Consider the following 21994-nt stretch of genomic DNA (forward strand, 5'->3'; position numbering starts at 1 on the left):
TTGACTGCAAAAGGTTTGAACTCATATAAGTCAGTCTACCTCTGAGAGAAACTTTTCTTGTTATCCCTCATGCTCTGCTCCTCGTGCTCAGACCGGAGGTCTGGAGTTGATTCGGCACCGAACTGTGTTGCTGTGAACAGAGCAGGTTCTCGTCGTGTGGGGCGGCAACTCTGAAAGATGCGTGTACCCCAGGCATGCATTGTCTCCAACACATGGTCCTAATTGCGCCGTCTTTTACTCAACTCCAACATGGAGCTGTTGCTTAAAGAGAAATACTGAGCTCTCGGAGCTCAGACTGTTCCATTTGTGTGCACATCTGCATAAAAACAAGATTCTAATGGTGAAGTCCTCCAAAAGGTCAGAAAGGTCGGCCAGGCTTAGTTTAGGCTTGAGTGTTTTCAACAGAATGTGGATTCATTTTGGATCACGCTGCCTGTGACGATTAAAGTTTAGCTAGTATGCTGCCTGGTAGTAAACTTTAGTAATTTAGTAAACTAAATAATTTGATTCATGCGGACCAGATCCAAAAACGTTGAAATAAATGATTAAGGAACACAAGTGAACTTAAAATGAAATAAAGTGTTTTTATCTGAAATGCAGTGATGTCACACTACTTGTGTAGCATCTGCAAGCGTTACGAGAACTACTTTTTCTCCAACCAAAGATGGTTAAACTGTTCAAAGCTAGAAATGCCAAAAGGGCTCCATCACCCTTCAAACACCCTTGTGTCACTTCTAATTTTACTATCTAAATACCTGTCGTCATTCTTTCACTGCCTCCCCGTTTAATTGTAATGAAGCTCTCTAGTTCTCTCTCTCTCTCTCTCTCCCATCCTTATTTTTCTGGAAGTGATTTGTGTCTAAACGAAGAGGGAGGGGTGGTTGGGTGAGGCTCTACCAACCTCGCGTTGAACATAATTAATAAAAGGCAGCCTGTTCCAATTTAAGAGGTTGATTAATGCAACAGATTCATCACAACGTGGAGTAGACCATCTCTCTTTCTCTCTCCCTCTCTCCGGTCATGACAGAAGGGAGATGGATAACAGCATTATTAGGTTATGCTCGAATATGCTTACAATAAATCTCTGGACACTGAATGTTTTGGGTGATTTTCTCAACCTAAGTCTTTTGGTTGGCTGCAAATAACAATTTTCGTCTTTAAGCTGATGATACACCCATTAAATGCCAAGCTATCAGCCTTGGTAAGCCAAGGAATGACAATGGCAATGGTTTCATCAAATGAATTTGTTATTTATTTTATTATTTTTATTATATTTCAATAATGTGAAATGTTATTCTATTACATATGGTATTACTGAATAATACAGTGAAAACACTCCAGTATTTTTTTAAGAATAAAGTATGTATTAAAGAATATGTTGTTAATGTCATTCCAGGTCTTTGGATATATACCACATAACATTAAACAAAATGTCAGTTTAAAGAAGAAAAGATTCTAGACAATGCAGTTTTGTTGGGTGGAGATGTCATTTATTGGAGCACCAGAGACCGCGGCGGCCCAACAAGGGGGTAAAGAAAAAAAAAAACAGATAGCAGTGTTTCCCCTAGGTTTACAACTTCAGGGGGGGCGTAGTAGTCAGGAAAATGGTCCTGCCAAGGGGGGTAGTAGAGTGTATTATTTGGGCAGAAAGGGTAGTAGTTGGCCAAACCGTTCAACCGCCCAGGGACAGGGGGGGGGGGGGGGGGGGGGCGGTAGCGAGAGGTTCAAGCATTAGAAAGACAGCAAAAAAGACACGCTTTTTGCACTCTTCCCAACTTCAATAATTGAAGTAAATTTACTGTTTTACAAAATGCAATAACACTGCTGAGTGGTTTGTAATCATTTTATAAAAAAACAAGGGGTGTCAAAGTTAACGTGTTAATCGATGTGATTATTGAGGCCTGAGATTAACGCGATAAGATATTTTGTATAAAGTAACCTGGTTTACTTTGGGTTGATCCCTGAGCTTTTTTGCATTGGAAGTAAAACCAACAACAATACAATCTGTGCAGAGAAATTCCTCCAAGTGTCATACAGAAGGGGGATGAGTAGCAAACGGACCACTTTGGGACTGATGGTTGGAACATGTTGGTAGCTGAGAGGCTACTACAAAGTCATATTACATATTATGGAAGTAAATCTGTGTCATCGGGTATGGAAAGAAAAAGGTGATTGAATTTCTCGCATTGAAAAAACCACGCACGCTCCTGATCTTGAATCTAGAATCGATTGCTCTACCTTAGTGTCCCGGATGTTGGTGTTTTTGCGGCTGAATATTTTAACAGTGATTTTTTTGCCCTTTAATTTTTTGCAGTATTTTAACGATGAAAAACGTCCAGATACATAATTTCATTGCATAAATATTCAGTGCTAGAAATTCAATCACCTTTTTCTTTCAATACCCGATGACACAGATTTACTTTCAAAACATATCCTCAAAGGGGGCCAAAGTTTGGGAGCCACTGGTCTGCTGATGCTTTTCTGTATTGGTTGCCTACAATTGGAAGAAGCTGCTTTTGTCAATAATGTTCAACAAGAGATTCTGGTAGAGCTTCTCCAAATACTCCCTGCCTTCTAATTTAGACGTTAATAACAATCCAGGAAAAAATAGGATTCTTTCTAATCATAAACTCTAACGCTGAACTAAAACTCAGCAATTTATTTATGTTGGAATGTTTTCATTTGGAGTCTCGGATGTTGATCGGTGGGAATTTTCTTCTTTCTTTTTAAACCTAAAAATAACATTCATCTGAACTTCTTGATAGGTGTTGACTGGCCAAAGCTTGATGTGTGTTATTCTTCTGTACCATAAAGATTGGAGAAAACTAACTAACACTAACAGATCCAGATCTTTTCACAGACACAGACATTCATATTTTTTTGCTTCTTTGTGATTCAAAGATTCGTAATTACATGCTTTTACTTGAATCACATTTTGAGGTCTCAATGTAAGTCAGTGGGCCTCTTTTCTTATCTTTAACTTTACTGGTGTCAGTCCTCCTGCTTCTACCCAATGAACCCATCCAAAGAAAAAAATATCACAAAAGTCCAATGACATCATTCAGCATAATCTGCAATGGGTATTTGTTTTCAGAACAACATACTGTGGAACAAATGGGCTGTCAGCCCAGTGGCACATTTTTTGGACTATTGGTGTTCATGAATAATGGGCTACATTCCTCTCCAAAGAATACTGTCCTTTTTGTGTATAGTGCACAATGGTTGAAATGAAACATCTGTTTTTTAGCCTTTTCCCTTTGTGTTCCATTCGTTCTTGGTTTTAGATCATTAACAAATGCTCTGATTCAAAAGCCAGATAGAAGCGATCACCTTAAACAAGTGTAACTAATATTTATTCTACTAGTACATCTGCCTTTACAAATACTATCGCGCCGCCACAAATCATAAAAGGAAAAATCTCCTAATCCATTAAAAACAGTTCTTCGTCAGAACTATAAATGTTTCTCAATAGATTTGTGCAAGAGGAGCTTTTTTATATCCTAACAACATGGTGCTTCAAATAAATGGGATAAAGAAAAACAGGTAACTGGTCGAACCTTTTTTAATTTTGCAAGGAACTCCCCGCGGCTCTCCGAGGAGCCCTGGTGGTCCCTGGACCTGACTTTGAAAAACCACTATTTTCAAGCAGTGTAACCAGTGAAGTACAGTAATGGAGCGTAGTGGCCTGAAGTGTAGCTATGAAGTCCTCCCTAATGACTCTAGCACATGTGTGTCTGGCTTTCAGGCCTCTCATTAACGTCACTGGACACTGTATACTCTGTGGCTGAGTGTGTGTGTGTGTGTGACGCTGCTGTTTGCCAATTTAGAAGGGCTTAGAGTGCTCCGGTGATCTCATCTCCTCTTAAGTTTGCTCACCCTGTGGCTGTGTGTGTGTTTATAGGAACCCACACCCACACAACTTACGTCTACTACATGTAGAAGAGTACACTTGATGCACAGGTGGAGGATGTGGTCCCTTCTCCTGCAACTGCGTAGATCAACTCTGCGCCTCCTCCTTTTACAGAAGATGGCTTCTTTATTCGTCATTTTTCACTAAGGAGTAAATGTTTGCTAAATGTATCAATTTGATTTGTTTTGTTCTTGCTTCAGTTATAAATGTCGCATCTCTGGTTTATGAATAAGCGAGACCTGTGTGTGTGTGTGTGTGTGGTAAACAGGGTGGTTTGCTCTGTGGAAGAAGGAATTTCCCCCAGTCCCCATCAGTAATAGTGCCTGTAATGAGCTGCAGCTGTCAGCGTGGTTTCCGCACACAAACACACGCACACACACACACACACACACACACACACACGGGGAGGAGGAAGCAGTGACTCACCCAGCGGCGAGCCGTCAAACTGTACGCTGATAAACAGTGTAAACTCATCAGACATGAGACGCAAACATTTTCCAAAGAAATACCTGCCCCTTCTAAAAATATCGGAGCTGGTGAAATTACTCAACATTCTATGTGCTCACCTAAAACAGTTTGTTATCCTCATCTCCCTGTCTCACTATGTTTGTGTGATGTATTTAAAAAAGGCTTTAGTTAGAGACCTTTTTTTCCCTTTTCCAGCAGCAGACGGGCCTTCGGGCTCGTTGGATCGATGGTTGCAGGAAGCCAGAGGGCCGATGTGTTTCTCGCTCCTCCTCCAACACTCTCTCTCTGACAAAGCACCGTGAAAATAACATTTCATTTAAGTTATTCCTTGTGTTTGGGTCTCAGGGATGTCCAGCGCTATGCTTCTTTTAATAGGAAGGTGACTTATTTCAATGGGTATTGGTATTATTACCACGATGTCTCTATCAATATGCTTATCATGCAAAACATACCAGGTTTCTTTTTTTTTGTGTAATAATATTTCCTCGTCCTTTGGTACTTTGTGACCAACTATGTAACCTGCAAAAAGGAGTAAGTAAGTAACTACAAGTTAAAAACATTTCTGCCTGAATAATCTGAAAGAAGATCATTGAATATCTGAATGAAAAAAACATGACTTGAGGAGAAAGAAAGTTATTTTTCCATGAATATGGGGCATCTTGAAACCCAAACAGTGAGGAGCCATGTCCAATAAAACCCAAGAGATAACAGTAATATTTGACTTTAAACCTGCCTTTGTATTGAAATTTTCCTTTTTGGCACATCGTATGTCTTTTCTCAATGATGGTATTCATTTTGGGTCTTGAACCAATAACGTTTTGTGAGCAATTTCACTTTTTGGTATATTATAGAATCTTCATGTGTTAAATGTGGGCTTTATTGTAAATTGAATACACACGAATCTCCTAATGTAGGCCATCCCAATGAGGCCTTGGTGAGGACTACTGGCCATTCAAGTTTTTTTCAGCATTGACCCACCAGGCTTCCTCGTCATTTGGTAATTTTGACAATTTCCACTCAAAAACAAAAAGAACACAATCCACGCAGTATAGAGATCAAATAACTTAAGGACCTCATGCAGGGCAGCTGAGCCACGGCATCGCGCTGCGAGCGTGTTGCACCTTGTGACCTCTGCCAATTTTATAATTTTTTTTTATCTCATATCACTCCAACTTTGTAGATCAGACTTTAATTTTGAAGCGTAGCCTGCAGGACAGTGATGAATAGGCTACATCAAGGAGGGCTTAAATTACCCCTCTCCCTGGTGGCAACACTGACCGCGAGGCGAGGTTTGTGCGCACGTGTGAGCGTGCGTGTCTGTGTGTGAGGTGACCTAGTAACAGCAGACAGAGAAAGAAAGAGGGCCGGTCAGCACTTGCCCTTTCAACCCCGCCAGCTCTGCAGCACACCCAACGAGCTATAGGAGAGAGGGGAGGATTGGGGGAGGACTGGGGGAGGACACTGGGGACACAGTGAGAGAGAGAGAGGGAGACACAGAGAGACAGACAGACAGAGAGAGAGAGAGAGCATCCACTCAATCTCTTTCAGCTTCTCTTGTCAGTGCGTTGTGTTGTTTTTTGGTGCATGTTGTAACTTTTCAGGTTATTTGAGGAGAGTCCAACCCTGACCTCCTTTTTTCTATCTTTCTCTCACTCCATGCAAATGGGTTCTTATTTTTCTTGGGAGAAGGCCACCAAGATATCGTCAATGCCTTAATACTATATAATAAAGAAGTCGGTCTCAGATTGAGGCGGGAAAAAGGCTGGAGGGTTGTAGCCAACAGCCAAAGGCACGGCCTTAGGCTGAGAGGAAGAAAATCCCAAAACAGGCTGATGAGAAGCAGGTTTCTGTGAAGAGAAAAATCAAAACAACTTTTAAACCTGAAGGATTATTGTGGATTTCTCCTCTCAGCCTGCCTTATGGAGACATTGTTTTTACTATATCTCATTTACAATTTAGTTTCATGCCAGAATTTATTTTGACTCAGAAGGAGAAATTAATTTATTTTGCATTTCTTCTCATTTGAATTAAAGGGATTTTAGATGCATTATAATAGTAAAAATGTGTACTTTATCAGGTTAACACATCAGGTATTGTCACACTCACTGTCTACAGTGAGAGTGGATGAAACTGATTTTGGGCTTTGATAGTTCTTATAAAAAAGAGAATCCTGCGTTTATTTTGCAAGCAATTTAAAATCTTGCAACTTATAAAATAACTTTAAAAAATCGAATTTGCTTGTTATATTTAAAAGAATAATGTAAAATAAAATATATTAATATGTATAACTCCCGTGATACATTGATTTGAGTAAGTGTGGGTCGCATATCACCAAAATATAATATTAAAAAACAAATATGTAATTCATTGTGCGCTTTTACGACGCTCCTGTGATCTTTGTGACTTTACTCCGAGTCGACTTAATCTCGGCTGCTTATTATGAACAACCCCAAATACTAAAAACGGACAGAATAGAGTTTAGACTTACCCAGTCCAGCAGGAGTGCCAACATCCGCGCCCTGCCGTGCGTCCGTGCGTCCGTGGAGCGGCGTTTTGGAATGCTCCGACTCGTGCGTAACGACTGCAGTGTTCCCGAGGGCAGAGGCGAGGTCCGGATCTCCAAGGCACCGCCAGCGCACACAACCACAGGTACACACAACCACACCTGGACACTGAGGGAACACCGTCGTGCATTACTGACCTTCATGGGTGAAAACCAGATTTCACACACACACACACACACACACACACACACCAGATGACATTCGGTGCGTGCGTAAACTCACACTGTTGGAACGTTTTAAGCTGTGCTTCACTCTTTAACTGTTCGCAACCAATTTTACGATTGTTCATGATTAACTTCCTCACATGAGAACCCCCCATACACCCCCCCCTCCCCCCCCGCCGTCCGCCCCCCGTCCCACGCAGTCATTCACGCGGTTATTCCTTAACAGGGTCCGCGTCCTGTACTTCCAGTGAACTCATATACGTCACGGCAGATTTGTTTTCTCCATATGATGTTTCCAAAGGGAAGAAGTAAATCTCTTCATGTGGTCAGAGGCACTTAAGAATGACCCATCTGCGGTCAACCATCGGCAAAATGGTTCTTTTAAATGAGTTTATTATCAGCGAGGACGAAGTGGCATTGTGATATTTGACCAATAAAAAAGGCCCCCCAACGAGAGGAAACAGCATCTGAATTGTGTTAATGTTTTTGTAATGCAGCTCCTTTGCTTTTGCTTTTTTTTTTTTTTTAGGAAAATAATTAAATGGTGTTAATATGCTCAAATAACGCCTCTGAGTCTTGCGTAAATAATATCTCTGCACAAAAGAAAATAACATTTTGTTCTGTTTTACGACATTCTGAAAAGAAAAGAAAATGTATATATTTAATTATAAGAGAGGACGATCGAGTCGGGGTCCTCATGCAGAATTACGAGCGTCCTAACGAACTTGGACGGTACCAGTGTGCAGATTTCAAAGGGTGTGAATATCGGCGATGATCCGCTTCATGCTTTAAAACACCGAACAATATTAAGTGACAAAGCGCACTACAGGCACAATGCGGCGTGCAATGCGTGTTACACACACACACACACACACACACACACACACACACACACACACCACACACGCATGTGTCGGTGCGTGTGTTCATAAACTGCATATATAATGACGGGGTAATGGTTTTAAAAAATACTTTAATACAGTCAGAAGTATTATTAACGTTCAAAGAAATAGTACGACCTCGTTTTGGGCTCATCGGATTTTGGGAACTGATGGCGGAAGGGGAAACAATAACCACGCAAGAAAAGTACACTGAAAGTACACATCACAGAAAGTCCTGGCTCGATTATAATAAGCTACCTTAATTATAAGGACAACACTTTTTGTTTTGTGCAGGTCGCGTTCCTGCAACAGTCCCAAAAAGCAGTTTGGCGTCGTGATTTTATTTCACTCAACTCCTGAATAGCCAACCGCCTCCGCCAAAACATTGAACGAAATCCCCACGTACACATGTGGCACATCCGGAAACTGTTGGGTTGTCTTTTGTGTGTTTTCTATAATTTGTTGTACCCCGGTATAAATCCCCAGCTCCATCAGAGTAAAGCTGTTGAACTGTTGGGAACTCATACTGTCATAAAAGGGCTTTTATTATGTGTTGTGTGCGTGTGAATCAAAGTCCTTCTGCCCCCCCCCCCCCTCTCTCAGACCTCTGGCCATAGTAGTCACGTCTGGTTTTGTCTACATTCCTATTGAGAGCCTATATGATTTTAGCCAGGAGCGCAAGATTTTTTACTACGACACGTACTGTCATACTGTCATTTAATAATAATAATAACACAAATAAACATGTTAGGGCTATCGACACGATATGTCCTTGACTTGCTAAGGATCAGTTTTAGACTCATTCAATTATCAACATGTGTGTGTGCTGAATGAACATTTGGAAGCGACCTCTTTATTTTCACTTCATCATGTTTTTGCAGTCTTTTCTAAACGCACCGACCACCCGCGGAGTGTTTTATTCTCAAGAAGTTGTCCTATTTTTGTATACGTCCAGATGAAAAAGAATAAAGTGCCACCGCGTGAGAGCCCCCACCCCCCGCCCCCCGCCTCCCCCAACACCTAATTGAATGAACAACACTCGGACTACAATTTAGGAGAGAAAATGTCTCCTTTCTAGCGCGCTCGCGCGAAGGGCTTTTAAGAAAGTGGGCTGCGTCAATCAGACAGAGAGAACGTCGCGCGCGCGTATGTGTACGTGTGTGCGTGTGTGTGTATATGTGTGTGTGTGTGTGTGTGTGTATTTGCGCGTGTGAATTAGCGTTATGTGTGAGTGCACACCGTCAGGATGGGCGGGGGAGGCATCGCGAGGAACGTGCGCACAGCAGCTGTGTGTGCGTGCGTGTGTGTGTGTGTGTGTGTGTGTGTGTGTGACACTGATGGATGCGCCAATGGAAAGACGGACAGATGCTTGGGCGGATCCAACGGCACGCAGTGGCGGAGCGGCGCACACCGTCGGTTAGATTAGGGAGAAAACATCCTCGGATCGACACACCGAAGTCACCGAATCAACAAACCCTTTCAACCAGGCGCCGCCAGCGGGAGAGAGAACGGACGGACTCCCCCCCCCCCCCCCCTCCCCCCCGCCGATTTACCGGAGACGCGGAGCGCACGGAGAGAGGCTGCGGATCCGACGAGGAGAGCCGTTTCTCCGGCAATTTGTGACTCGCGAGAGGCGGCGACACATCTGGCGCAGAGAGAGAGACAGACAGACAGACAGAAGGACTCACCCTGCGTCGCTGTACCTCGTCCTTCAACTCCCTTCTTCACAATCCTTCCACCCGCTGGTCTTCACCTCGAGAGTTTGTTTGAAAAAACTAAAGGAAAATATCTTCCTTTTCCTCCATTTCTCCAAACTCAGTTGAATCCCCGAAACTTTTTATTTCTCTCTGCGAGAGAGAGATAGAGGGAGATTTAGAGAGAGAGAGAGAGAGAGAGAGAGAGAGAGATATCACCGTCATCTCCAGAACATCCTTGAATAAGCTGTATCTGAAGGATTCTGCTCTTACCTGTGAAGAAAAGCAAAAAGTACTTTATTCCATTCAGTGCCGAATAAAAGGGACCGCACTTTTTGGAGAGGTGTTTTTTTTTTGTGTGCGCCTTTCTGGTCACGGGATGGAGAGCGTGTAGTGGGGGGGGAGACACGTCTGATTCACTGCGTGGCTGATTTAAATAGCTCCTATCGGGCCACGCGGAGAGAAGAGGAAGAAATAGAAGAAGAGAAACAAAGTGTTTGTCTGCAGCTCGTGGTGATCCGTGCAGCTCCAGCGCGAGCCCGTCCCCTCCTCCTCCTCCTCCTCCTCCTCCTCCTCATGTACATTATTACAACAAGGGAGACCCAATCAAGCGCGTATCTCATCGATTCAGTCACACGCTCACACACACACACGTACACGGGCGCGCGCGCAGTTGCAGCGTCGCGCGGCGCACACGCGCCCCCCACACACTGACGCTGTGACTTGCCCCTCCGTGGATTTTTTTTTTCTTCTTCTCCAAAGCAAAGCAACTACGAAACGTCGAAGCTCCGCGCGAGGCAGCAGGGCAGCGTGTTAGGCGACGAGTACCCGGCCGTCACCTCCTCTTCCTCTTCCTCCCCCTCCTCCTCCTCCTCTTCCTCCAAATCTCTCCGCTGCAGAGAATAACAAACTGAAAGAAAAAGCTGCGCGCGGCTTTAAAAAGAAAAAAAAAATGTTTGTCCCCTTCTTACAAGCAACGGGACTTGCGCGAGTCGGATGGATGTGTATGAGATGGGTTCGGGCACGTTTCGGCTGCTCCGCCACCTCCTGCCTTTGAATTTCGCGTAAAAAGAAAAGAAGATAGGAAAAGCGGTGCGACCTCATGGGTAGGATCAAGGACCACCCCGTACAGTAAGTATCCATTTCCGCTCAGATCACGCTGTCAGCCGTGCCCGCGTGCTCGGGATTGATACTGTGTGTATGCATACGTTTGTGTATTTATATACGTGCGTTTGTCCGCATAGTCTGCCCCGGTATGGCGCTCCTTGGATCAATCTGCATTACGACTGACGCACATTTCAAAAGCATAAATAAAGCACAGCGCTTCAGTGGAGGACGGAGTGTGGAGGTGGGGGGGGGGGGGGGGGGGCAGTGAATGACAGAGAGACAGAGGGGTAAGAGAGGCAGAGAGAGAGAGAGAGAGAGAGAGAGAGGGAGGGAAAGGGGTGAGATAGACAAGGAGCGACGTGACGCCGATCAGCGGCGGAGAGGTTGGACCGCAGAAGGAGGCGCAGGCTTCACTTGTGTCAGCTCTTTGATTTGATGTCGTCCCCTTGTTTGGCGGACTTTTTCTTGTTTTTTCTCTTCTTCTTTTCGACTGACGCGATCGTTTTGGTTTCCCCCCCCCCCCCCTTCCTCCCCCTTCCTCCCCTCCTCCCCCTTCAAGCTTCGAGCCTGTTGCAGCCTCCGACGCCAAGTAGAGGGGATCGGACGGATCGACACGAAGCGTCTTTGAAAGAGAATTAACAAAACAAAAAAAACTTCAGTGTTCATTTTTTTTCTTTTTGGTACACTCGTCCCCCTTCACCCTGTTCCTGCTGTTCCACCGAGTCCATCCAAGTCGGAGCGTGGAGCGGGGCAGGAGAGCGACCGACGGAGAGGAGCCGCCAGCCGGAGGAGCCGCGCTAAATATCCACCACTCTCTATTTTGACCCTTTTTTTTAAATTACCATCTTCTTGTTTAATAACAAACTGCACACCAGCCTCCTCCTCTTTACAAACTCACACCGACCTATGTTGGAGCCCTGAGAGCGCATCCGGGGTGGGAGGGTGGTGGTGGTGGTGGTGGTGGTGGGGATTGTATCAAAGCTCCGCGGATACCTCCGGGAAGCATCGAGTCAGCGGGGCCAGAGAAGAGCGCCCTGCCGGGCCGCCGAAGCCGACATGCCGCGGAGGAAGCAGGAGGCGCCTCGGCGCGCAGCAGGTACGGACCGGCTTTTGCGCCCATGCATTTGACCTTTCTCTCTCACCCTCCTCTCTGTTTTGACCCCCCGCCCCCACCCCCCCTCCCTCACCAAAGCCCCCTCTCAACACAACTTTTTACCTCACATGGTAGATATGCTCTATATTTCCTTTCCTTTGTTATTAACCAGTTGAAGTCTAATAATACTGAGAATCATTTTGACTGTTGTAATTGTTCAATATTTCTTCAATCACCTTTGTCGGAAAAAAACCCCACTTGGACTTTTTTAAACCAACCGGTAGTTACGGTAGTCATCTTATTGCATCCGAATAAAGGGTCAAAGGTCAGCCGGGGCATAGCTGTCTCACTAATCCAACATAAGAGTCATTTGCCTCGTTCGCGGCGTCTCTTTTTTCCCCGTTTTCCGCTCCTTCGCGGCGCCTCCTTCCCTTAGACCAGTTTCAGGGCGGAAGCGAGGACGTGTGTGTGTGTGTGTAGACGGGGGCTCGGGGGGGGGGGGGAGACCGTAGGGGTCGAGCCGGCTGTCGCCGAGGCCTCTGACGCCTTTGGATTTCTTCAGTCGTGTTAAACTCCAAAACCTTCCAGGCCGATTCGCAGGAAGCGGACTCTCTCGGCCTCGTTGGCCTCGTGTGATCAGCGTAGCGTTCCTCAGCGTGGTCTCCCCCGTGATGCCGGTACGCCGTCACCTTCTGGAAGCTTTTGGAAGGTGTTCTGGTTCCCAACGTCGGGCTTCAGGGACTTTTTGTTACCTTCTATCACTTTAAAACCGAAAAATAGCAACTTCTCTTTGAGTTGATGAGCATCCTTGTTTTTTTATCCTCACAGTCCCGGACTGTTTTTGTTTCTCTTTTTTCCCCTTTTGGTTTCTGGGTGGAAAAAAAAAAGAATAGTTCCTTCTCTTGTAAAGATTATTTCCCATCCCCGGAGGAGTGAGTGCATAGTGGAAGAGAGCTTTAATGGACAATTGCCATCTTTGATTGGACACCTGATTGATCGCCTGTCATCCGACCGAGCCTTTGATCTGTTCATTCCCGATAAGTGTCAATAAATCACCCCCCCCTCCCTCCCTCCCTCCCCCTTCCGCCTCCCGGCTCTCCCTCCCTCCCTCCCTCCCTCCCTCTCTCCCTCCCTCGCGCGCCTGCTGAAGTCACGTCTGGCCCTCACAAAGTTCTCGCCATTAACGCCATCATTTAATTGCGTTTTTTGTTGTTGTTGTATGTATCCCCCCCCCCCCCCCCCCCCCCCCAGCCCACATTTTTATTAGCTTTGATTTCTTACCCCCTCACGCCCTCCTCTCCCCCCTCTCCTCGGACTTGACGAGGATAACGAAGCGCTCTCAGGCATTCGTTTTATAGAACGTTGCCCGTTGGAGACCGGGGGAGAGTCTCGCCAGATCATGTACGACGTCGCCGTGGTGTTCGGGACGCTTCGTTTACAGGGAAATAGTCGCGATTCGTGCTCTTTCCACCTACAGCACACACACCCCCTCTCCGCAACGTTGTTCTCACTCTCAAGTCAACCCGGGGTCTTCAGCCCAAGGGGCACGCGCACGTAAATTCCAAAGTGGGCGGCGGTGCATGCTGGGAGGACACGCTGCAGTGATTTCATAGTGCATAGGAACAAGCATGCGACACGCCTCGCCCCTCGTCGCGGGAGGGAGAGCGCTTTGCTCAATCAGGAGGGCCCCGTCGGAGAGACTTTGTTTCATATTTGATTTAATTGTCTGCCCTCTGACAGCCGCATTCATCAATGGCCCTAATGGTCAATCAGAGGCTGGCACACACGCATACACACAGAGAGAGAGAGAGAGAGTCTTATGTATTCTCAGCCCAGGGCCCTACTTGATCAAAAGGCTTTAGCCCTAATGGACACAATGGGTGGGGGGGTAAAGGAATGGGTGGACAGACAGACAGACAGACGGAGGGACGGACGGACGGATTGAAGACTTTTCATTCAGCCGGAATGAGCGAGCGAGTGCTCGGGCAGAGAAGGCAGGGCATCTATTTCTCTGATGCGGGCGAGGGAGAAGTTTCACTTTAGAATATTGGCAGATTGCTATTTTCTTTTTTTTCTCTTCCGTATCTTTTTACCCTGCGCTCCTCCTCCTCCTCCTCCCCCTCCTCCCCACATCTCCCACACTCTCCCTCGGTCCCTCCTTCCCGCGCTCACAGCTGCAAGTTATAAGGTTGTGGAGAACTGGATGGCACACAAAGAGTGATGACAAATTGATTGCGCCGGAGTGATGGCAGGAGTTATGGGAGGATGGCAAATCATAGGCCTTGATTAGGAACTCGGGTGGGAGGGGGCTCCGGAGCCCAACCCAACCGCTTTTTTTTTCCTTTTCGATTCTCTTTTATGTCACTGGTCCTTACTACCCGGCACCCACGGAAATGAAGCTAACCTCGGGGGTTTTGCGGTCAAAGATGGCCGACGGAACACGCCGGGCTTCGCTGATTCACTCAACCGTTAAATTTGCTAGAAATCAACATGAAGCCGTAAATCTAGTTAAAGGTCAGCGTGTTTACCAAGCGGGCATTCCTTTTAGACGCGCTTAGTTGGAGTCTCTCACGTGGTCGTAATTGGCCCCGGCCACGCTTAGGCGCACTCCGACGCGGGCGTCACACGCCGCCAGCCCTCTGTAGGGCACAAGGGGAGCGACGTGAAGCCGACCTGTTCCCACGTCACACGTGCGTCTCCACCCTTCCCGTTTCTCTCCTCCCTCCCCCCCCCCCCCCCCCTCCGCGCTTCCATCGGTGTGCGTTCAGCCCGCCGGAGAAGAGGAGTTGTTTTGCCAGCTTCATTAGCGTTCTCCTAATTAGCCGCAGCATCTGATGGATCTCTTGACGGGCCTAATGATTGGAGATGACAAGCTCAGCACACTGTCACGCTCGCCAATTAGGGCTCCGTGGCGTGGTTGGATGTAATCAACTTGATCTTACACTGTCCTCCGTTTTGCCTCCCCCCCCCCCCCCTCCCCAGTCATAACCATTCCCCCGCCCACCACATCTTTTTTGTTGGCGTTGCCGTCGTTGGAGCGCGATCCGTCACCCGTTGCCGGGCGGGACGCCAACGCAGGTCACCCCTATAATTAGCATTGAGGATTGTTACGCGGGGGCCCACGCCGTTGTTTCAGACCAAAGGGTGTTTGTTTGATCAGAAGCAGAAGGACAAGGCTTTTTGCACTTCAAAGCCAGCCAAGACAAAACGGATCATTGTTGAGGGACAGGAAGCTTCCACCTCCGGTGTGTTTGTTCACCTGTGTGGCGTTTTTTTTTTTTTTTTTTTACAACTCCAAAATCCTACATCCTCACGTGCGCAACTGCACGTCTATTGTTTCTGTTTGGGTCATTTGAAACGGAGGATGTTTGGCAGCGAGGAGCAGCTGCGTGGTGTTAACATAGCATCGAGTGTGTGTGTGTGTGTGCGTGCATTGTTCTCCTGAGAGCCCCCCTTCTGCAGATTGATGACGTTGACACCGGTCATTATTAGCTACTCAATGACACTTTCCCCGAGCGGGAGGATTTTTCAACCCCCAGCGTGGATTTTTTTTTTCTTCAGAAACACCGATCATCAGCGTGGTGTCCAAAAGGGCTAAGCATGATTTATGTAAATATTAACATCAAGACAGATCTGGATCTGTCCAACCGGGGATAGATAGCAGCCGAGGAGGGAAAACGCAGCTGATTTCTGGGATTTTGCAGCCTCCGTGTGTGTGTGTGTGTGTGTGTGTGTGATTGATTGTAGATGAGAGCGAGAGATTAATCATGCTTGATGTGTGTTAACGTTGCACTCGCGGTGGATCTAAGTCGAGATGCAGTGGCCCATTTAAATATACTCACACTCACACACACACACACACACACACACACTCACAGGAGGGAGCGAGGCACACTCGCATGTAGTCGCCACACACGCGCACACGGTCTGAATGTGAATGGCATTTTGCGGTTCAAGGACACGCGTTACATGAGAGCCGATGTTGTTTGTGAGAGACAAATGATGATAATATTCGGGCACCTTGTGTCCCATCTATAACGAAACATGGCAACACAATAAAGCCCATTAACCTTGTTTCAAATATCTTGATAATTGCGTTAATGATTAGGAGGGTGACAAATGATTCTTTAAAGACAGCAGCCCTTTGCTTCATGCCACTATTAGCTACAGCGTAGTCCTCTGTAGGAGTGATAAAATAGTATTATTTTATGGTATATTTAGAAAGCTTTTTTGCCTGTTGAAAGTCGTGCACTCCCATTTCTATTGTAAAAATATGTAATGCGCTTAATGTTGTCGTCATGAACAGTGGCATTTAAGCTGCTGCAAACCTTCGTTGTTACGAAAAAGTCGTAATCATTCTTTCAAGAATATATATATATATATATATATATATATATTTATTTTCCCTTTTTCAAATAGTTTGTAGAGTTGCTTTGAAACCCATTTAGTCATTTTACAGTCTCTTTTATACCAGTGGTCCCAAACCTGGGGCTGGAGTCCCTAGTTAGGGGCAACAAGGTTAACCCATGGGGTCACCAGACAATTGTCAGGGTTAAAAATATTTTTACTTTGGAAAATCTCTTGTCGAATAACTTCATTGTTCGATAAGGTCAAGACAGGAACGGTTTTAAATGAAACAACGCTTGACACCAATAGAAATGCGACGTGCGATGAGGGGCGGGCAAACCACAGTGTTAGCGTCATCCGCGCGCTGCTAACATGGCCGATGCAAGTCCTCACCAATCCTCACCCTCTTGAGACGCGGCCCGGCTCCCCCCCGCACCACCCCGTGCCGAGGGAGTCTTTCCCAGGCAGCTAACTGACACTGTGATTAGTTCTGGCCCTCCTCTGCTTTTCTCCTGCTACCAAACAACGCCGCGCCACAATGAAACGAGAGAGAGTGGGGAGAACTGTTGCACAGTGAAATATTCTATCACAGGGTCCAAAGACAGTGAGGTAATGAGATTGTAAAAAAAAAAATAGGTTACGTGCACCGGCAGCAGACAGCATCGGCGAATGAAATCGCGAGGCAAGTAGACAAACGACAATCATAGACGGAGAGGGAGGGGGGGGGGGGGGGGCACGGCTCCCTCAAACCCCCCCCCCCCACCACCCCCATCTCCCTTCCCTTCTTTGAGGATAAGTGGCTGATGGTTTCTAAACACTGTTTCTTTTCCTCCCTCTCCCAGAATCTTCCGTCATGGCTCCCATTAGGTTGACAGCTGTCAATTAGAGCTCCCTTGGTCTGGCGCGCTGCACTTTATTGCAGGCAGTTGATGCTGTCATTTTGCTCCCAGTTTGCCTTGAGCGTTATCACGAGCGCTCAAACAGTCAATAGCTGATGCATCAGCAGTTATTTCTTAAATTGGCTCACGAGGCTGCATCCTTTCCTCATTTTTTTTTCTTCTTCTTCTCCCCCCCTCCTCCCATTCTTCTCCTCCCTCCCTCCCTCCCTCCCTCCCATCGCCCCCCTGCTCTCCCTTGCTGTGAGCACAGAGCGATGGGTTGTGTTTGTGGAGGGGCGTGTGCAAAGACAGCGTGAGAGGTTACAGAGCACAGGACAGAGACCCTCACCCCAAGATTGTCAAGGATTTGCTGCGCTAGCTTTTTTTGGTCATTGTTTTCTTTTTTTTCCAAGGGACGCCTTCAAAATTAAACGCAGAAGAAATAACACAATTCATTTCCAAGATATTATATATTTATTGTATTATTATATTCCTCTGATACCGCCCTTATGGATAAAGCAAAACAAATCTTGGTAGTACCATGTTGAAATTTAAATTGAATATTATACATAGATATTATGTGCATTGCAGAATATGCAGTGAAATCCACGGTGGCAGACACAAAAGGCAAAAGTGCAATAAATAATAATAAGGCAGAATAAGAAAACAAGAAAAGGTCAAATAAATATAAAAAAAACATTTCAATATTATAGTGTATTGTGTATGAAACATATACATGATCTAAAATATCCAAATGTTCATGGCAGTAGAAGTGTGAAGGCGCTTTGAATACAGAATGAGTTGATGGCTACTGATTTAATAATGCTATTACTTTGTGTCGGAATAATATTCACGTTTTTCGCTTCTTCTCATATTTTACAAGGACACGTTAAAGCAAAAGTATTTGAACGTGGTCGTAATAAAAGCGATGCAAAAGGTTGCTCGGTCCGATCCAACCAGCAGCCCCTCGCTGTGAGGTCTGATTTAACTGCTGGACCCACACTGAGGCACCCTGGGAAAAAAACGGCTAAAACAGGAAATGGAGTGATCTCTGCACACACACACACACACACACACACACACACACACACACACACACCACACACACACATCCTGTGATGACACAAAGCAGATATATGTGCGTTCACTGCGATCCTATAGGAACCTCTAGACCAGACCTGCTGCGTTATGGAACACTTGTCAGTGGGGTGGTCCGCCCACGTCACACTCACCCCGACACCCGGGACCCCTTTGCTTTCACTCAGCAGTAGTCGCCGCTTGTCTCCAGCAAGACAACTGGCTCCAGTTTATGGTTATTTTTATCGCGTGTACACGCCGTTACACCCCCCGGACGTGTTCAACAGACAGCATGTAGTGTGTGTGCGCATCTTTTTGAGTGTCATCTGGGCTCAGCTCCAGGTCTGGGTTTCTTCTTACCCTCAGTGGGGGTCGCCTTTATGTTGCAAAGTGTGTGTATGTCTTGTCTGTGGTTGTGCGCACTGCTCGCACAATCAGAACCTCCTCGCTTCCCTTTTTCCCACGGAGGCTTTGGCTGGACCTATAGGCGAGACTGGCAGCCATCAGTCTTGTGTGTGTGTGTGTGTGTGCGTGTGTGCGTGCGTGCGTGTGAGAGACGGTGGCTGTGATGAAAGGCAGGGAGCCAGTGAAGACCCCGTCTGAGGCCCGGTAATCAGGGCCAGCCCGGGCTGACATCCTTCTCAGCTGACAGCGCCTTCCTCTGCTCTCCCTACACACACACACACACACACACACACACACACACTCAGTCACTGCCAGAAAAAAGTCCAACAAGCCTCGGCCCTCCTTTTTTGTATCAGGAATTATCCTCGGCCCTCTAGGGCGTCGCGCGGGGGCTTTCGGCCCGCCGAATGTGCGGCTTGCGGCCCTGTTAGGGCTCGGTGGGAACGCTCCCTGAGAGGAGCAGGTTAGAGAGAGAGACAGAGAGACAGAGAGAGAGAGAGAGAGAGAGACAGAGAGAGAGAGACGGTTGGCGTGCCAAAGAGCAGAAAAAAAGAGAGATGAGAGGAGTGAGAGGGAAGGCTGTTTTATTTTCTACTGCGAGGGCCTGTTGCTAATTAATGTTTCTTGGTCGGTTTGTGTCGGCGCTGGAGTAATGTTTTTGATCTTATGCCTGATAACTGCATACCTAATGAGATTTCAAGCTGGTGGAGATGGGAGTTGCTGCTCCCTGCAATTATTGACAGATGCCTTTTCTCCGCCACTGGCTGCCGCGCCATAAATCCTTCCTCAGTAATGAGCTTGAGAAGTGCCACCCTGCCAGTGAGCTAATGAAACCGAGCGAGGGGGGGGGGGGGGGGGGGGGGAGGGCCCGAGTGTGTGTGTGTGTGTGGGTCTATTGGTGTGCATGCGTGCAAAAGAGTGCATCACACTCCTCTGACACATTTCTTCTCCTCTTTAAATGCACTCTGCAGATGTCAGCCACCTTCGCCTGCTAGCGACAACGAGCGAAAAGAGGCAGGAGAGAGATTGTCGAGGAGGGGAGGAAGAAAGGGGGGGGAGAGAAAGGGAAACGGAGCCGAATGGGGAGTTTTGGGGGTGCTGCTGGAGGAGGCTCAGGTTACACAGCCCCCCATGTTAAGGCTATTTGTCTGGCTTTGGCTGTTTTATTTTGAATGCTGGTATCTCTGTTGCAAACGGGACTGTGATTGATATCGTTAGCCTCCCCCCCCCCCGTCCACACCCCCGCCCTTTCCTCACCGCTCTCCTCCTCCTTCTCCTCCTCCTCCTCCAGCAGCCCTTTCGCTCCCTTTTTTCCTCCTCCGTTGCCTGGATGAACTCTCTCCCTCTCTCTGTAAGTCAGCCAGGGAATGCAAAAAAGGTGGCACGTGAGGAAGGAGAAAAATGAAACAGAGGAAATCAGTGTGTTTGCGAGTTAATGCGCTAACGCGCGGATTGTCTTTCAAAGGTTTTCCGTTAACCAAAATGGGCTTGAGGGTGGGGGGGTGGGGGGGGGGGGGGGTGTGCAGCGTCTCACTGCCAAACAGTCGATTTCCCCCTCTCACCGTCCACTCCATACATCACAGACCCACCCTTCTCTCACTGACACAATGACGTGTGTCATTTATCAAACGGGGTCTTGCCAGAGCCCTCACGCGCGCGTGTGTGTGTGTGTGTGTGTGGTTTACAAGCCCACATATGTCTCTGTGTTTTAGTGTGTAGGACAGTCCCTCAGTGTGTCTGCAGGGGGAGGGAGGGAGGGAGGGAGGTATGGGGGACAGCAGCGAGGGGATTTACTGGTGTTGAGTGTGTGAAACGAGTGTGTGAGATGAAGAAATAGAAGAAGAAATAGAAGAAGAAGAAGAAGAAGAAGAAGAAGAAGAAGAAGAAGAAGAAGGAGGAATCGGTTGTACTAGTTTCCCAAATGTTTTGGCCCTGCACTGCTCCCCACGTCCCCTTCATTGTCTGCTTGGGATATATACAGAAAATACTTTAAAACTGCATTTTACACGCAATGTCACCTATCATAAATAAGTATAGATTGTGAATCATTGTTCCATTAATCTCCTCGCAAAAGCAGCTTGTTTTGTGTTTATGGTGTCAATAACAGTCGGTGTATGTCTCTCTCTCTCTCTCTCTCTCTCTCTCCTGAGCTTATGTATCTGGGGGGTTGCTCGCAGGCGTGTATCAGTCACAGTGTCTAACACGTACGCACCAGGGTTCTCCCACGGGTTCCAGCGTGCAGTCTTTTTTCTCTCTCTCTTCACTTCTCCCCGATTTCAAAGGGAGGCCTTATAGAAGATGGATGCTCCTTAAAAAAAAAACAGCCTGTTGATGGATATGAATCTGGCCCTGCCATTCATCACTGCTATATTATTTAGACTGGATTGCTACAGAGCTGTAACCTGAGCTACAGATCTGAGTGTGTGTGTATGTGTGTGTGACAGGACACTGCAGGTGTAGGTGAGGGCGGGGGGGGGGGGGGGGGGGGGGGGGGGGGGGGGGGGGGGGGTGGGAGGTAGAAAAGGTAGGGGTCAGTCGTGGTCTCACTGAAGGGTGGAACAGTAAAGCACAAACAAAAGGGAAGGGTTAAAGGTTTGAGGCTCCCAAAAAGGTGAAAAGGTCAGAATTGAATGAATAAAGTTGACAAATCTCTTGTACATCCTGTCCTCCCCCTCCCCTCTCTCTTATTTTTGTATCATGGAGCGATTCAAAGGGGAAAGACTTCCAGGTGTTTTACAGGTGTCGGGTGCTACTAGATGTGTAGATCAGTGCTGTGTCTTGAGGCGTTCCTTGTCCCCTTCACCATTAGTCCGAAGATTTAAAGGAGTCAGGTAGGACTTTATCTTGTATCGGAACACAGATAGGTCTTTCCTAAAGAGTGTTCTCCAAAAGTACTGACTTGGTAACCCCTGCAGCTCACTGTACTGTACAGCAGAATGGCTGGAACTACAGTGTATTCACTCTGATTGTGACCAATCATTGCAAATCATTGGGGCTTAACGTTGGCTAGTAGCAGCAAAGTCCTTTTTAAGGAAATAAAAAAACAGAGTTTTTTGATGCGTTCTAGCTAAATGAGTCAACATTTTTTAGTATATAATCTGTATCTGTAATGTATTTCTTTTTGTTCATGGCACAGCGTAATTTAATTGGTATTAGTCGGGATGATTACATTTCTGTGACATCCAAACTAAAAAGAAAAGATAACTCATCGACTCATTGACCGTATCTCTAAGCGATCACCATGCTATTTGTCCAGCATGCTAATAGCGGCAGATCATTGTACGGAAGGAAGAAGGCGAAGGCTTCAGTGCAACCTGAAAACACCGTCTACTCACCTCGAAGGAATAATGTGAATTCAATTTGGTGTCATTTTAAAACAACGGGAAGTTTCATATTGTTGAACATG

At 46.6% G+C, this 21994-nt stretch overlaps 1 protein-coding gene and 1 long non-coding RNA gene across 5 annotated transcripts in view; one reads left to right on the forward strand and one right to left on the reverse strand.

The window, feature by feature from the left end:
• Window positions 1-500: 500 nt before the first annotated feature.
• On the reverse strand, window positions 501-10092 carry LOC119227038 (uncharacterized). Of its 3 annotated transcripts, XR_005121305.2 has the most exons (4): window positions 9955-10092; window positions 9676-9834; window positions 6867-7050; window positions 501-6225 (listed from the first exon to the last, which is right to left on the reverse strand). It is a non-coding gene; the product is annotated as an uncharacterized LOC119227038 (long non-coding RNA). The 3 variants fall into 3 exon arrangements; XR_005121303.2 differs by having other exon boundaries at window positions 501-7050; XR_005121304.2 differs by having other exon boundaries at window positions 501-7079.
• A 585-nt stretch (window positions 10093-10677) lies between these two features.
• Window positions 10678-21994, forward strand: part of tshz3b (teashirt zinc finger homeobox 3b) — a 32660-nt gene continuing 21343 nt past the window's right edge. For both annotated transcript variants that reach the window (XM_037485461.2, XM_037485468.2), the window contains exons 1-2: window positions 10678-10812; window positions 11348-11884. In XM_037485461.2, coding sequence (XP_037341358.2) covers window positions 11845-11884 — 40 coding nt within the window. In that variant the 5' untranslated portion in view covers window positions 10678-10812; window positions 11348-11844. The remainder of the gene's footprint in view (window positions 10813-11347; window positions 11885-21994) is intronic.

This window comes from Pungitius pungitius, chromosome 4 (genome assembly GCF_949316345.1).
Source record: "Pungitius pungitius chromosome 4, fPunPun2.1, whole genome shotgun sequence".
NCBI classification, from domain to species: Eukaryota; Metazoa; Chordata; class Actinopteri; order Perciformes; family Gasterosteidae; genus Pungitius; species Pungitius pungitius.